Here is an 18,033-nt window from a genome sequence, read left to right as displayed (position 1 = left end):
AGTACAGGAACACATAATATGCCCTGATTATATCTGCTACAGATTAGTTAATGCCTGTTAGTTATTTTTAGGTAACTTTTATTCTCAACATGTCCTGGTTTGAACAATTAATCATATGGACACCCTAGCATTCTACTTGCAGCCTTGTTAAAACATGCAACAACTTTATCCTGAACGTGCTGTCCCCTAGGAAGACAGCCAAGGAGCAAAATGAAGGATAATGTGCTTGCCTTCCTGCTCAGTATGATTGATTATCCATGATGAGACTGTGAATGAGTGACTGTGTGTTTCTAAGTGTCCATATGTGGATCTCTGACAAGCAGAGGTCTCCAGATCTAGGGGACGGGTCGTTTGGAATGCAGAGGAAATGTTGCCATAAAAGGAAGCCAGCGAGGCCACATCCATTCAATCAATAGGGAGATGCTGAATGACAGAGATGTCTTATTCCTAGAAATAAGTGAGAAAGTCCTTCAGGCTTACCATCAAGGATCTTAAAGTGACTTCTAGAAATAAAACCAACATACTTAATTGGCAAACAATTTTAGATACTACCCAAACTACAATTAAACACTGGGCATAAGAGAAGACTAACTCTATTATTTTTTCCAAGGGAAAAAATGAAGGAAATACAGAGAAAAGTTGTGTGTGGACTGAGTAGAATGAACTAGATTTTTAAAGATGCTGAGGACCTGAATAGGTAGGGACAGTGGGAAGAGGGCATTGCGGGCAAGTAAATGCCTTGAGGAAAGATGTAGAGGCAGAAATCAGTAAGAGGGGAGGCCACAGGTGGGGCAGGCGGATCCTTGGTGTACCTTGTACTGGAGCTGGTATAAGAAAACTGGCTGAGAGGGTCAGGCCTGATGGCTCATGCCTGTAATTCCAGCTACTCAGGAGGTGGAGATTGGGAGGATCAAGATTCAAGGCTAGACTAAGCAAAAATTTAATGAGACCCCCCCACACACCTTAATCTATAAGCCAGATATGGTGGTGTGGACCTGTCATCCCAACTACAAGAGAGGCTGTAGTTAGGATGATCATGGTCTGAGGCAACCAAGGCAAAAACCCAAGACCCTATCCAAAATAATAATAATAATAATAATAATAATAATAATTACAAGCAAAAAGGGATAGGGAGTGGCTCAAATTGTATAGCACCTGCTTAGCAAGTGTGAGGACCTGAGTTCAAACTCCAGTGCCAAAAAAAGAAAAAAAACCAGGCTGTAGACATCAAAGTTTCTAGGCTAAAGTGTGGCACCTCGTGCTGGCACTCTGGGGTGATTTCTGAGCTCTTAGTGACATTCCTGGTCCCAAGGGACAGTCATTGCCTCAGGAGAAATATTATTGAGTTCCAAAACAAGTTCTTGCAGCTCATAGCTAGAGACACTATTCTTGAAAGACTAGGTTTTTTTTTTCTAGAGAAGTATTTTGGAATACAGAGGAAATGAGTAGAAAAATGATGGTAGAAGTTAGAGAGTGAAAAAAGACTAAATGGGCCAAAGTCCACCAAGTCTGCAAACCAAATAATGGAATGTCCTGGCTAGGACCTGTGAGAAAGTGGCTGAGAAGGAGCCCTGGGCCCTGCTGGGAGCTTGTGGCAAGTGTCACTCCCAGAATTAGCATGCCAAAGTGGAATGGGGACAAGTGGCAGCACATGGAGACACAGGGCAGAAAGGACTCAGTGAAAAGCCTGAGTTTCCAAGGCTCCAGACAAGGAAATTGGAAATCAAAGTGTAATCAAATGGAAGACCAGACACCCATCCCATCCAGCAAGCAAAGTGTTCCTCCTTCCCAGCCCCAGGCCTGAAATACACCCTGGGGGAAGGGGAAGGGAATTGAGAAAACACTGAAGTTAACTGACTTTAAGAAGTCTATGTGTTTGGCAGTCAGGTGGAAATGGAAGTTTGAGCTAAAAATTAGGTTCCTTTATAGAAAAATGAAGTTACAATTTTTGCAGTACTTGGCATTGGAAATTCTCCCCCATTCCTCTGAGGTTTGGAAAGACTGAGCAGACAGCCAAGTTCAGGGTGGAGGGAGAGGAGAAAGAATCAGGGATATCAGGTCCCAGGAAAGATGCAACAGTGTAAACAGGAGGCCTCTCTCCGATGCACACAGGAACTAAATGTTCCTTGGCACAGAAAAGAGAACTGACAGATGAAAAGGGACAATCAACAGAAAAGTCATCCTGCCCAGACTCCTGGGTCCTACCAACCTGCTGGTGTTAACTTGTCTCTCTGGGGCCATGCTTTAGAACAAGCTCTGAATAAGAGACAAGTTCCAAGAGCAGGGCTGTCTGGGAGATGACATTTAACTCATGAAAGCCAGGGCATTGGATACCAACCCAGCCACAATAGTTAGGGCCAGTTGCACATGGTGGCCCCATTTTTGCCATGGCTGGAATCCAGGCAATAACTCAGAGAGGCTCAAAACCTCCTTGGCCAAGGAAGAATTACTAGCCTGCTACCTCTTCCAGGCCATAAAAACAGCGATAGCCCAAGATGGAAAATATTGTTTCATTTCTCTCTGGCAAATTAACCACTGGACTTACTGCAGAATGTTAACTCACTGCTCCAGAGGCTTGGAAAAACAGGACAAATGTGACCCAAAAGATCTCCTCTTTGAAGTCTTTAAATGGCCAACAGGAGTCAACCCACAGGAACATTTTTTCCTTGTATCTCCAACAACACAGAGGGCAGTAGTTTTAATTAGCTTTCCAAGGCAGTGCCTAGGTGATCATTCTTTTTATAATTTGAATCCGTTCGCTTTCACATGTGCCTAAAGGAACAACAGGAATAAGGAACAGGCAGAGAGAGATGGAGGTGAGGGAAGTAGGGGGGTCCTTTTTCTTTTGGAGACCTCTGAAACCAACAGTGGCTACAGGCACTTTGGTTTCAATTAAAATGTACCAGACAACACACCAGTGTCTAACATAATCCTTTTCTGCTTTGTTATCCTATTAAAATGTGAGAAATGTCAAAGAAAAGGAACTGGTGCTCACCCTGCTTCTAATCCAATATTACAGCTCAAACGTCATTGCCAAATTCCAGAGAAGAATCCTAACACTGGGATAGTGCCACCCATTTGAGCCTTCTTGCCAGGTCTTACTCGACTCTGGTAAGAGCCACAACGTTCCCCGTCACTTCCCTCCCCTTTTAATCCCTCCCACTCCACAAGCTTGGTGGCCATCGACCCGTATACAACCACAAGAAATGAAATGGCCAATCATATGGAAGTTGCAGACTACAAAAAGAGGCAGGCTCCGTTCCAGGCTGTTTCATTTTCTTCTGCTTTCTCTTTACAAAAAACCACTTATTTTATTTATTTATTTTCTCACTCAGCTCCTATAAAAAGAAATATCCCTAGCCACTCACAGATGCCGACATCCCCGTGTAAGCAGATTGGTTTACTGAAGGCTTCACAGAACAATTGCTAGACAAAAGGTGGTGGATGAACTCCAAGGAAATGAAATACTTTTATCTTGAAAAACACAAGCTCACAATCGGGCTTCAAAGGAACCTAAATGCACCACCAGCCTGTGAAATCAGGGTCCCCTTTCAAGAATGGAAAAGAGGCCGGTGGCATTGACTCATAGAATCCTTGGAGAACAGGAAGTTTGCTGTCTGGCACAGTGGGAATGAAAGCATGAGACATCTTAGCAAGGTGGGGGCAGAGGGTGGGAAAGTGGAGGACTCTGGGGATGCTTCTCCCTCTCTTTCTTCTCAGGGGGCCCAGCTTGGCTAGGCCAGTTCTCTGGTTTCTCTGGAGAGCACCGAGGCTGAAAACCTGAATGTGAAAGTTTGATAGTGTCTTAGAGATATTGCAGAGGAAGTCAGCACCTAATCAACTCAGACTGATGGTTGAGAGACAGAGAAACTTATGGGGGGCTGGGGTACCAGAAAGCAGGCTCAGACACCGAGGCAAATGGTGGTCCAGAGTCCTTGACCAAGGAGGGCGGCAATTATAAAAACTACAGCCCACCTTTGTCTGGAAACTGAGCCAAGTTCAAGTCAATAAATCATATTCAAACATTTGACATAACGTTCTACAAGACAGAAAAGGATTTTATTAGCTGAACTTATAGCTCATACATAGTTTCCCTTATCCCTTGTCACTCTGAAAGAATGAATCCAGTCCCCAGGATGTCAGTTGAGATTTATAACCACACTGTGCAGCTTGAGTGGACACTGAGTGACAGAGAGAAGTGGCATAGTGTGAGGAGCGAGGACCCTGGCTTCAGTTTGGACTTGAGCACTTCCCCTAGTCAGGCATGGAACTGCAGACAGGTTACCTGACTTCTCTGCGCCTTGACTATGTTGGCAGAGGAATGAAGGAGGAGAAATGCTATTGTCACAGGGCAACTGTAAGGACTGAGTAAAGTAGCATGGGAACCTTGCTCCCAGTAAACACAAAAACGTCAGCTCTTTATTTATAAAGAGCATCGGCTATTGAATCAAATTCATCTGGAATTCACATCTTTGCTCAACTGGCCAAACTTTGGGGCAACTTAAGTTCTCTAAATTTCTGTTTCCTTATAAAACAGAAACAGTGGCTCTCCTGTATAGTGTTTTTAATAAATAAGATAATGAGTGTTTTAAAAGTTGAGATACTTGAGCTTGTATTCTGATAGACTTAAAAGTACCTCTCCCATAGTTTCTATTTTGATAAACTGCAAAATATATCAAATATCTCTCCTGTTTATCTTCTGTTTGTGTCCCTTTTTATCCACTTGTCTCTCATCACTTGATCCAGAATCTTCCATGATCTAGTCAGCAGATGTCACAGGGACAAGCCTACTGGTGCACAGTCCTCTGCAACGCACACGATTAGTCACTGCATTTTCTGGAAAGGTCGGGTAGGTCAGTTTATACATGGGCACAGGAAATTGCTACTTATAACAAAGAAATCCATGGAGATAGGGCCACCTTATATATTTGCATGGATGTAGGTGAATGTGGCTTTGAGACACCGAGTGTTTGAAAACCACCCTGGGTCAGTGAATCCATGTTCTCATCAAATGCTCTTGAGTTGCCAACACTACACAAAGCTTTGGCACCTAGCACAGTTCTCAGTTCATGGAATCTCCTTGATAAAGGTTTGTTGACCAATGTCATAGAATAAATACACTGTCTCTTGTCAGGATGATGGTCCCAGTCTATCCTCTCCTTGTATCTGGATTTTCTGCATGTGGCCTCAGCCTCCTTGCCTCCAGGACGCAGCTCCCCATACAACTTTGTTCAAAAGGAACTTCCCCTCTTATATCTTAGGTACAGGTGACCACACAGTGGTACCTGGAGCTAGGTGAGGGTTTTAAGCGCTGAGTCCAAGAAGAGGTTCTTAGCCAAAGGAAGAACAGGTGGGTGGGTGGAGATTCAAGTCTCTGCAAAGGTAGTGTCTGCCCATGTTTTTTCCCTCTGGAGTTCTGGAGACAAACAGAGTGATGCCCTTGCCCTTGAGAACTATTGTTTGTATTTGTGGGCTATCTGTGAGTAACACCAAAATTAACATTGAACCAATGAGGGATTTGTAAGAAGAGTTGGATTCTATTTCAGCTAGTGCAGGCTGATTGCTGGGGCACGGATGAGGCTGTGCATCAGGAGAAAACCCCAGTTTTAAAGCCATCTGTCTGGGTGGCTTACGTATGGTCCCTTCTGAGAAAGGCAAGGGAGGAGGAGGAGGTGAGTCAATGGCTTCTGGTCGCTCTTGCAGATGCTGAAGCATCTGTGAGTGTGGCAAGGGCCTTGCAAGCTGGACGGAGGCCATACCAAAGGCCTTTCTGATGAATGGCTGTGTGCTATGGAAGGCATTTGACTTCTCTGAGAATGACTGATGACAGTGCTAAACGGAACTGCAGCACCCTTCGAACACTCCCTTCCCACTCCCCACTCCATCTGTTTCTCGACTCTGAATCTGCCAGGAATCTATTCTTGCTTCCACTTTCCAGTAACTTCCTAAAGGCACACAAGCCTCACTCCTAGGACTAGAAGGCCACTCAGACAGGAATTGGCACACTGGAGCCAACACCTGTGGTTCTCATGCTGGCCCTGAGAGGCAGAAAGATTGGGGGCCATTGTGGTGACTCTTGTTTTCATCCAACCGTCTGTTAAAAACCACAGCTCCTCCAAGAAGCTTTTCATGACAGAATCAGACAACCCAGCACAAGCCACATGTCCTTTGCTTACCCTTTTCTCTGCCCCCACACAGCACAGGATGTCCCTGTTATACGTAGATCACCCACGTTCAGTCCCACTTCAGTCAGACACTTAGTACAGTCTGGGTCATCTGCTGGAGCCCTCAACAGGGGCTGCTACATTTTACTATTATCACAAGCAAAATTTAATGAAGAAATGAATTTATATCACAGTATGGAGCAGAGTCTTTCATAATGCAGTCCTTTATACCTGGAATGTCTTTTTTCTTTCCTTTTGGACAACAGCAGAATTTTAAACTCATGACCTAACATGCTTGTTAGGCGCCACTTGAGTCATGGCCTCAGCCCTTTCAGATAGAGTCTTGTGATTTTGCCCAGACTGTCTGCAGACAGAGATCCTCCTACCTCCTTCTCCTGTGTGTACCACCACATCCAGCTCAGATTCAGATTTTACATTTCAGGGAGATCACTCAAGGTAACTGTGTGGAGGGTAGAGTTGAAGAGCAAATAGTTCCAAGCAGGGAAATTGTTTTGAAGGCTGCTGTAATTGTCCAAGCAAGAGGTGAAGTAGGGAAGTAGCAGGACAGATGGGGACAGGATGAGTAGTTGAAAATTATTTAGAAGGCAAAATCATCAGGACTCTGTAATAACCAATGCATGGAGGAGAAGCAAGAGACCAAATGCAGGAAAACAAGGACAGAATGTTCCCAGGGCAACTCAACAAGTTTGTAAGATTAGAAGAGCGTGGCAAGGAATTACTTTCTAAAAAGTCAAAAAGGAGTCATGGTGGACAGTGTCAAGTGCTCAGGGAGGTTGTGTAAGATCAGGATGGGAAAATTTCCAAGAAGTTATAAACAAAATGGTAAGAATAGTTTTAGTGGTATAAGACAAAAATGGAATGAGGACTGAATTGGAAGAACAAAAGTAAAGTCAACAGTCATTTTCTCCTTCAGATACTATAGACAGAGCAGCTCTGGCCTAAAAAGCTTCTCAGGTGTCTAAATGTATGTTAGAAGTCTAGAAAAAAATTGACTTCCAAATGCAAAAAGAAAAAACTGCAAAATTAAATTAAGACGTGTTTAATTAAATATCTCCAAAATGGAACATTGTTTCAACTTCATTAATTTTTAAATTTAATATTCATAAAAACCTCATCACATTTAGAAACAAAATTTTTGGTTTATATTTTTTTCTCATTTTTGCAAATATTCCGTGGTAGGCACAGTGATTGCTGAGAAATGACAGCCAATTGTAAACTAACTGTTTCTTGTGACTCATTTTAAAAATGCACTTCCCCTAAGAGGTAGATACATTTTCTTCTACCTGCTTTTATGTGGGAAAGGGTCTCTCCAAATGTAAGGGTTTTAAGGGCTTTTAGAATGTCTTCAAATAGTTCTGATATAGAGAGCTCTTTCAAAAAGCTTGGTGGTGGCAGAAAGGAGAGAGAAGGGGTGTTGATTAGACAGAATTGGAGGGGTAAGGAGGACTTTTTTTTTCTATAATAAGGGAGAAGCATGAGTGGGAAAAAGCCGTTAGGGAGGAAAAAGCTAGAAGAGAACCAGGTGATGAGTGACAGGTGGACAGGGTGCACAGCTACAGCACAGTAGCAGAATGAGGCCTACAGAGGAGAAAGAGGACCCTCTTCCAGAAACAAGAGGAAGGGGAGGCCCTTCAAGTGGGTCCTAGTCCTTTGTTCCATTTCAGGCAGAACTGGAATGTCCTGACACCTAGCATCCAATTTCTGTTCCTCACTGTGCTCACCTCTTATATGTCATTGTCCTGACAATAGTTACATGTTCTGTGATGGCTGACCTAGCATTCAAATGGGTAAGGTCCTCAAAGAGTAGAGAACACTGGCATTTTCCTGGATAAAAATTGCCTTTTGTTTGAATCAACATTTCATGTGTTTATGACGTTCCCAGAAAAGTCTAGTTTCTCAAGTGCCAAAGAAACTGGAGTGTCCCAGCATCTTTAGTGCTAGTGTGGTCACTCCTCTTTACTTGGTGATCTTCCTTCAGTCTGCCTCTACAGGGGTGGGGGAGGTGGTGGCTAAAGAAACTGATTCATCCAGGATGCACAGAACACAGCCTAATACCCTGTTCTGATCACCCCTAAACCATGGACTGTAGCTCCTGCGTACAAACCTTTGAGTGTGCATTCCCTCTTAAGGGTCCCTTTTTGTCCCTCCATTCATGTGGATCCTGATGCTCCCACAGTCAAAAGCTTTCTGCCCAAATGTCTCCTGGGAGAAGGGTCATTGTTCAAATGAACCCAAAGCACCTTCCTCTTGGAACAATCCCTATTTTTAATGATCCTTTATCTTTGACTTTCGACATAGTGACTCTGCATTCACACAGGTATGCAAGAGTTGACAGTAAGAATCTGCAGACCACAGCATATGGTCTGTGTGAACTGCATTCATCACATGAGCCCTCAGAACCACTGTAAGCAAATTCTCAGAGAGGCAGGCACTGCCAACCATGCTGTGTTATTTTAAATAATAATAATAAAAAAAAACTACAGACACCCTTTGGGGCTTTGTCAGAGGATACCCGAAGCATCTTGAAATGGCCAGGTAGGGCTATTTCTCCAGTTGTCCATTGGGCAGAAGGTAGCATCCAATTTCTGTTCCTTACTGTGCTCACCTCATACTGTTATATGTCATTGTCTTGACAATAGTTCCATGTTCTGTGATGGCTGACCAAGCATTCAAATGGGCAAGGTCCCCAAAGAGTAGAGAACATTGGCATTTTCCTGGATAAAGGTTGCCTTTTGTTTGAATCAACATTTCATGTGTTTATGACGTTCCTCCTAAAGTCTAGTTTCTCAGTGCCAAAGAAAACATTTAGTTACACAGCTAAGCTCACTGATACTGTGGAAATAAAATCATTCTACAAATATGCATCCAGTAAATTCTATATGTCAGGTATCATGCTAGCCAGTGAGGATACAACCAAACTTTAAAGACCTTGCAAAATGCTTCCAGAGTTATCAACTTGCAAACTAATTTTAGGCCTGCCTAGCCAGGAAAGAATAACTTTTGAAACTTCTTTTAGAATACAGATTCCTGACTCCTGTCTCCAGAGATTCCTGAGTCCTTGCAAGGGTAAGGACTGGGAATTTTTATTTTGAACAAGCTTTCCAGGTAGCTTTGACAGCATTCACGTTTTGGGAACCACTATCCCAAAAGTTTTATCTTCCAAATTGTTCATTCAGTAACACATTGAATATTTCTTACCTGCTTGGGACCAGAAGTGTTTCTGATTTCAGAGCTTTTTAGATTTTGGAATATTTGTTCTAGACATGGATTCATCAGAACAGTTGTTTTATACCACACAATGTTAAGAAGATTGACTAAAATTTTTAGCATTTATGAGCATTTTGGTATCATGTTGCTATAAACTAAATCAGATTTACCCTGTACCTTTTCTTGGGATGGTCCTCACCTTCCAACCCCCAAAACTATGTTGCAGCTTTTCTTGTCTCCTTCCTTTGCAGCTAGAACTCTCTCCCCGACTTTACTCCAACCACCCCGCATTTTTTTAAAACATATAATTGAATGTCTTCCAGGAATGTGTACTAATACATCTACAAGAGTCAAGGTTAAATGACTTTCGCATTGTTGGTAGGAATGATCATGTCTTCCTGCTCTTTCACAATCATTTTCATTTGTTATCACTGTCTTACAGGTCTGGGAATGGAGAATATTGGTGGAATCTTTGTGGTTCTTATTTGTGGCTTAATCGTGGCCATTTTTATGGCTATGTTGGAATTTTTATGGACTCTTAGACACTCAGAAGCAACTGAGGTAAGCTTTCAAAGGATATGTCCCATAGAGCTGGCAATGGGGTGAAGTTTACAGGTGCCTTCACATATTTCAGACAAGACCTATGGAATCGCCCAGGAGGTGAGTCGGAGAGAGTCCCAGTCTCCAGGTTAGGAGATCTGGGTTGATATCACTTAATGACTATCCAGACACAGAAAGGGTACTAATCTCTCTGGGGTCCAGATTCTTCTTTGAAACATCCCTGCAAATAAATATGGAAAAGATGTTTGGTGAACAACCAACCCTTATAGAACTATAACTTAGGATGTAGTGTGGATAGATAGATAGATGATAGATAGATAGATGTGTGTGTGTGTGTGTGTGTGTGTGTGTGTGTGTGAGTACCAGGTTACTAATGGGGAATATTCTTCAGTTCTTCCATTTTGCATTATGAGATTTTTTTTTTTAATACATTAGCCTCAATCTCAAGATCCCCACTGTGGGTCTTCCTCAAAACCCCTTTCCCTAGTTTCTACTGGAGAAACATCTGACTGTACAGCAGTACTCTGGAACCTATGGAGTCCCACCTCATAGGCGACCATGACATAGCACTGCCTACTAATCTTTTTACTCTGAGCTCATACCTCTTTCCTGGCCCTATGAAGAACTTCCACACCATCACAAATTCTCCGTACTCTCTGCTCCTGCATTCATGGAGCTTTCTACCTCACCAAGAAATCAGAAGCAACCAGCCCCAAATTGAAATCCCCACCCACAAGCACAGCTACCCTTAACAGCTGCAGAAGATGCCCCACCTTGCTCTTCAGCTACTCTGAGATTATCCTGTCTTCCCTGTGTATTTTTCAGACTGTTCTTTCTCCAAAATCTGTAAATATGCTCTAGTTGACCTATATTTGAGAGTAATAGTAATAACACTATCACTTTTACCCTATCCCTCCCCTCTCCTAAACCAGGGGGGTCCCGATAATAAGCTGTTTCCATTTCCCCACATCCCATTTGGTCCTCAATCCAGACCAGCCTGGCTTCTCCCCACCTCTCTATTGAACGGTCACTGCTAAAGAGTCTGGTCTCTTTAAGCAAAGACAAAACCAAAGAGAACAAACACATTGATTCATTATTCGGCCTCAGTGTGACCCCCCCACCGCCCCAATGGTATTGACAGTTCCTTCCAAAATCTTTTCTCCCTTGCTTTGTGTGACACCAAGCTCTCTAGTACTCCTCTTTCCAGAGGTACTGCCTCTCTCTTGCTTTTTGACCACTACTTAAATGGTGGTGGTACTTACTTATCCCATAAAAGCTAGTTTAGGTGCTTCCTTCCCTGGGAAACCTTCCCCAATTCCCCTGTCTTCTCCCCTGGACCAGCAGAGTAGAACATAACTCCTCCTTCCCAACACCATGGAAACCTAGGCTTAGAGCACTTAACACTCTGGATGGCCATGACTAGACACTGAGTTGCCTGAAGTAAGGACAGTGTCTTTTGTCTCTGTATTTCCACTGCAAAGCACTTGACACATAGTAGAGTCAGTAAATATATGTCACTACAGTCTGGCTGCGTGTAATGGTTTAAGTGGGTGGTGGTGGTTTTGTTGTCATAGTTATTATTAAAAGCACAGAGGGTTAAGTGACTTGACAAGAATCTCTGCTGTTTAGTAATAATAATGGGTCTAGAATCCGGGTCTGAAGTCCTAATGCAGGCCATATTCCATTAAGTGATACTTTCTTTAGCTGCTTCACATTTGGTTTTTGTTCCAAGAGCTCACCCATGATCCAGACACACATTGAAAAATTCCATGAGAATTGACATACTCTCAATAGCTAAAATGAAGAGGAGAAACTATGTTGGCTATTTGGCTGTGGTATATTCACTGTCCCATTGATAGAAATGGAAGAGAGAACACAGAAGAAGAGAGTACTTCATCTCCTTTCCAGCTCAGAGAAGGGAACTCTGAGGGAGCAGGGATGGGGCTTTGGAGTCAGATATGTTAAAGTTCAAATTCTCAGTCAGCTATTTGTTAATCAGTTTTCAACAAGATACAGAACCTCTCTGAACCTCCATTTGCACATCCAATAACAGTAACAGGTTCATGTTGTCAAAACCAAAAAAGTTCAGAAAATTCTAAGTTCTTTGTAAGTTTCTATGCAAATGCATTCAGTTGGCAAAACCTCATAAACCTCACTACTGTTTATGGTCTTTGTCTCACTCTGTGTGAGCATACACACATTTTGCTATAGAAATAGCAACAGGTTTGAGTATGGAGTCTGCCCAAGACCTACTGTGTGAGATACCTGATATAACATTTGTGCCTTGTATTGCATTCCTAAAATCCAAAATATTCTCAGTTTTGAAGCACAGCTGGAGCCATGGGTTTTACACTAGGAGACTGGAGCTGCAGTGGTAATGGTTGTCCTTGTTCCAGTTATCAGAATGCATCATTTCCAGCCCAAACCAGTTGGTCACATGATTTGAGGATCTTTGGGCCGAAAACACAATGTCAAATAAATGGTAGCTTTTGCAAATTCTTGAGAGACTGTGTGGTAGAGGGATTTTTTTTTTTTTTTGAGTAGATTTCAAGGTCCAAATTTAGCTACGATTCACGGATGAAAATTTCAGAGAGAGAAATTAACTCAGTAGAAAGAAGCAACATATAATGGAAATGTATATATATAAAAAAAAATGGTACCGGCTCTTTCCCAAGATGGTGAGGTCATTGTCTTTGAAGGTGTGCAAACACTGGACTACAAGCTGGCAGGACTGTAGGACGTTGTGGTATGGGGTGCTTTGGGACATTAAGAAATAGGGGTGCCAGTGAGGCGAGGGGTTGAAAGACCTTTATATATTCTTCATACCTAAGGTGATATAATTATTTAAGCCCTGCCCCCCACCACCCCCTATAATAGGCACCCCCGCCCCCATCCTCCCAGGGGATGCAGGAGACAGAGAGGTTCTGAGAGGTTGTGACCTGGCTATCTCCCCCAGGTGTCGGTGTGCCAGGAGATGGTGACTGAGCTCCGCAGCATCATCCTGTGTCAGGACAGCATCCATCCCAGGCGGCGGCGCACTGGGGTCCCGCAGCCCCGGCCCCCGGTGCCAGAGGAGCGGCGACCCCGGGGCACGGCGACGCTCAGCAATGGCAAGCTGTGCGGCGCCGGGGAGCCGGACCAGCTGGCGCAGAGACTGGCGCAGGAGGCCGCGCTGGTGGCCCGCGGCTGCACCCACATCCGCGTCTGCCCCGAGTGCCGCCGTTTCCAGGGCCTGCGAGCGCGGCCGTCGCCAGCGCGCAGCGAGGAGAGCCTGGAGTGGGACAAAACCACCAACAGCAGCGAGCCCGAGTAGCCCCGGTCGCTGTCGCTGCACGCCCGGACTTGTACAGCGTCTACACTTCTCTGCGGATTTGGGATCCTGTCACTTTACAAACCAATCAAAGAGCCTGAAGCCCCCCCGGCAGCCAGGGACAGAGAGCTCCTGGGTCGGGAAGCGGGTCTACCCAGACACGTGGCACCCAAGTGGCAAAGGGATGGATGCGCTCCATCATGGGCACAAGGACCCATCTTCCCCCAGTGGGCCTTTCCCTCCACCCAAATAACATGGAGTCTGGGGTGGGGGTAGGGGCCTGCCCAGACCAGTCCAACGGATGGATGGAAATCCCGCCCCCCAGGAAAGGGGCCATTGTACCCTTGGTCTAGTTCTTACAGGAAAAAAAAAAAATTAAACGCAACAGGGAAGTTTTTCTTTTCTGGATTTGTATAATTTTGTTCATGTTCTTTTCTTTCTCCCCGTTTTCTTCTTTTGTCTACTTCCCAGTTCTGTTCACTTGGTTTTTTTGGCGGGGGGAGGGTTTTTTTGACAGGGAGAAATGGAAATCTAAATAATTCCTATTCCTTTGTCCAGTATTTTAGGCTGTGGAGTCGCTCATGCATCAGATTTCAGGTGCTGAACTCTCCCCCGTCTTGTGGTGATCAGCAGTCTTTGGAAGGAGGCGGTCTTGGAAGGAGGCGGTCTTGGGGTGAACCAGGGGAGAGTATCAAAGGAAAGGCCATTAAAGCAGTTTTTTAAATGCCAAAAAGCAAGTAACCCACAGTTTACTCACAGAGACCTTGAAATGTCTGGGATTTCAGGGTTAATCTGTCTTTTCTTTTTTAGTTTTGTGACTTTCACTATTACAGGTTGGGTTTGGTTGGTTGTGATGCAGTCTCTGAGGACAGACCAGGAAGGAAAACAGGATGCACAAAGTATCATGGGGCCTTGTAGGGAGCAGAGAGGTGGGTAGAATTTTCCCATACCATGGCCTCAACTTCTTTGCAAAGTACTGCTCACCAGGAAGGAAAGACAGGGCCACCCTGTTGGTGGGATGCACATTTGACTAACTGCATCTCTGTCTAAGCAAACTCTGTAGCTGCCTGTGAAGTCCCTCCCCAAAGGCTATCATGGATTGGATGATTTCTTGCTGGTAGATGTAAAACCTGGGTGCCAGTGTGTGTGTGTGTGTGTGTGTGTGTGTGTGTGTGTGTGTGTGTGTGTTTATTAAATGGAAAGACCTTAAGTAATCAAGAATTTCCCAGATTCCTGGGGGATCCAGGAACCTTGAATCTTCACCTGAGTGTGGGCAATAGGCCCCCTTGTGTGACTTTAGGCCAAGTGTTTAAATCCTCCTCCACTCACAGTCTAGGAGTTAAGGATGCTTTCTGAGGTGTCAGGTGAACGCTGGTCACCTGTTCTACTTGTGGGAAGTTGGAGGGTCCAGAGCATACATCTGAGGGGAGGGGTGAGACTTCCTAGCAGCTGCTTGACCTTTGCTTGGCCTCACCGCTTGGGAGTTTCACACCAAGAGTTGTCATTTTCTGATGGGAAACAAATTCTATGCAATTTCTGGTTGTAAACTTAGAAAATTCAGAGGGAGAGAGAAACAAAAAAACTGCTACCACCACCTCCACCTCCACCACCACCACCATGCCCAAGTCGAGTTGTCCTCACGTTGCTTCTGTTCTGAATGTACTAAAATAAAGACATTTTGGAGATGACAAGCTGAATTCATGTTTTTGCTGTTTGGGTAGGAAGGCATCTTTCTTGTGCTGGAATAACTAGTTAGAGCTGCCATCCTGGGTACCAGAGGGTACCTTGACACAGGATGCCAGTTTTGTCCTTAGCTGACCTCCTGTCTCGCATTAACTTTAATTTTTTTTCTCTTTAATCATCCAATGACAGCATGTTGACACTAGAGGATTTTTTAAGCCAAGCCTCATGGAAAAACGTAGATTTTTGTGGGAAAGGCACCTGAAGACCAAGTGTCCACAGACCCCAAGGGTGCCACACAGCACCACCTGCAGCTCCATCTCATGCTTCTGACTCCATGGTCCCTCCTCTCGGATCACATTTGGGGCGGAAGAGTTGGGTTTTTTTTTTGTTTTTTTTTGTTTTTTTAAAAAAAGCTCATTTTTATGAGCAGGATATCTTGATCGATAACAACCTTTTTTAATGGATTAGTGAAAAAAATGTCCCCATGTATCATTTATAAAGTCTGTTTCCTTCACTGTGTGGAATGAAGACAAGACTGACAGCGCTAGGCAGTTTTTCTCAGCCTGAGCGTCTCTCCTGCTGCTGCTGTGTGAATTTGCAATCAGCTAGTCCTCCTTGATCCTTGGTTTGTCTCCACTTTTTATCCATTGGCTGTTGGTTTTCTTTTCCATTCTGTATTTTTTATCTGACTCTGTGTACTGTGTAAAGCAGTTTTTTCTTGTCTGTTTATCTTTCTTCAACTGGAATATTTACAATAAAAAAAAAGGAAACAAACCCTGAAATGCTAGCGACGGGTGAGAACTGTTTTGGTTTGGGAAGTATGCTTCCATGTGCCCAGGTGTGTGCGACTTGGAAAGCAAATAAAAATAGAAATACCTTCTGTGTCGTCCCCTCCCCAGACTTCCCCCTTCTCTCCCGCTCCCTCTGTAATCCCCCACCCTCTTCCACTCTTTGTTCAGATCCCAGAAAAGTCTAGGTAGCTTCTTTCAGTTTTTAGTCCTGGGACTCTGAGCCAATCCTCCCCACCACATCCCTTCCCCCCAAAAAACCCGGATACACATGTTAATGAACTGGATTCAGGGTTTTGTCTTCCTAAATGCATTTTCACAGAATAGCCATCTATTGATACCTGGGGTAACTCTAGTCAGATATCACCCGAGATTCCACTGGGAGCTTGAAGATTACATCAATTAAAATATAATACTTTGCTTTATTTCTTTTAATTGCTCTGCAGGGCCCCAACCGTCACAAGATCCCTGCCTCAGAACTCAAGTGGGGTGTAAATTGAGCATGTAGATGGCCAAAAATCTTTTGGCTTCCTCTAATCCAGCGCTCATATAAGAATATTCTTCCTGGGAACTTGCCAACCAGCCCTCTTATTGGTTAGGTGAGACTGACATATCATGATAACCAATCCACCTGGGGCCACTCTGTGAAAGTTTATTTGTTTTGGATTCCAAGGAGTTTAATTTTCTTTTGGAATCCAAGGGAGACTTTCCAGTGGTGTATGGAGGCTAGAACAGGGCTGGAACAATTCAGACACAGCAGGTTGGTGGTTAGAGTGAAGCTTGAGAGAACCATTTGTGGCCCTCCCACCATCGGGTGTTCACAGCAAGGTAAAGTAGTCTGGAAATGATAAGGGAGATTTGATTGCCCACTGGTAGTCAGCTAGCTCTCTTGGGGTAATAACAAAGAACCCTGTTTAGAGAATGCAGAGAAGGAAACTTTTCTTAAAAATTTTGCTTCACGGTAGTACTTCCGACTAGGTAGTGCTTTTCTCAAGAGAAAAATGGAATCTTAAGTTGCCTTGAGCTGTGAGTGATTTTCCCTTCTTTTTCTGACAAAAATGACTTTCTTCCCATAAGCAAATCCTTACCAGGGCCAAGCTGAGAGAGTGTCCTCAGGGGCTGACAGCCTGGCCATCCTCTTATGTGTGTTAAAGATTGGTGATGACATACTTTTAAAAGACTTTTACCCTAGGGAATAAAATCACAACCTAGGAGGTGTGGCTTCCAGAAAGGGGGGAACCCTGTAAATTCGAGAACTGAGTGTTCAACAACCTTATTGTTATTTAAAACCAACCAGGCAGGAGAAGTTCAGGAACTATTGTTAGAACATTATTTACATTTTGTTAATTTCATATTCATTTCCAAATCTGAAGGACTTATAAAAAAAAATCCGAATACTGCCATGAAACAAAAATAGCCCAAATTGTACTGAGATCAGGAAAGAAGGAAGTCTACAAAAGCAATAAAGTGGAAAACAACCTCTCACCAGAAAAGGCCCCAAGAAGGGTCCAAAAGAAACTGAGCATAAAATATGGCCATATATTATTAAATGTATGCATAGAAATAGTTCCCTGGCTGGGCTTTACTGAAGCATGTCAGGGAATCAGTGCATTGCAGCCCATCTAACAGGAGAGTTGGTCCTATTTATGGATTACAGTATGTGCAGTCTGTATTATAGAGGTGGAGGTCAAATATGTAAGTGCAAAGATCCTCCTGCTGGGAAATTATCAGAAGTCTCCTTCCCACCCTTTAGTATTCCTTGTGCCCAATCCTAACATTCTCTTTTGGCTATGTCAGAGAAATCGGAGGAAAAGAGGGACAGAAGGATCTTGCATCTTGGTGGCACTTTTTTACAGATTGCTGATTAGAAAGTATCCTTATTCAATTCAGTTAGTCGAACCACTCAAACTTTACCGGTTTCATTGACTATTTTGAAAAAACGAAAGCTAAGGTGGAAAATAATGAAGAACAAAAGTAGAAAATAAGATTCTGTGTGGGAGGACAAAACTTTCCTGAAAGACAGAAAGAAACTCACAAAGTAACAGAGAAATGGAGTATATGATTGGCTTATAAGCCATTTAGGAATGCAGATATGGCTAAGGTAGTGAGCAAAGGCTTAGTGGTGGAAGTAGTTGTATTTGGGGGTTGTTAAAACGGTCTTGATGTCTGGGAAAACAAGATTTTGTTTTACTTCCCCTGGAGTGAAATATGGTTAATTCATGTTGAAGAATTCATCCCTCCTCTGATGAAAGATGGTTTATTGCTGCTGGGTTTTTTCTTTTCTTTTTTTCCCCCACCT

General features: G+C 43.6%; 1 protein-coding gene across 7 annotated transcripts in view; it reads left to right on the top strand.

Annotated features, from left to right (window-relative positions):
* Positions 1–15,733, top strand: part of Grik4 (glutamate ionotropic receptor kainate type subunit 4) — a 422,725-nt gene extending 406,992 nt beyond the window's left edge. For all 7 annotated transcript variants that reach the window (XM_074066528.1, XM_074066527.1, XM_074066526.1 and 4 more), the window contains 2 exons: positions 9,835–9,953; positions 12,910–15,733. In XM_074066528.1, the coding sequence (XP_073922629.1) occupies positions 9,835–9,953; positions 12,910–13,266 (476 nt within the window). In that variant the 3' untranslated portion in view covers positions 13,267–15,733. The remainder of the gene's footprint in view (positions 1–9,834; positions 9,954–12,909) is intronic.
* The last annotated feature ends 2,300 nt before the right edge of the window (positions 15,734–18,033 follow it).

This window comes from Castor canadensis, chromosome 2 (genome assembly GCF_047511655.1).
Source record: "Castor canadensis chromosome 2, mCasCan1.hap1v2, whole genome shotgun sequence".
NCBI classification, from domain to species: domain Eukaryota; kingdom Metazoa; phylum Chordata; class Mammalia; order Rodentia; family Castoridae; genus Castor; species Castor canadensis.
Note: the sequence above shows the minus strand (reverse complement) of the source record. Positions and strands in the feature narration are given on the sequence as shown.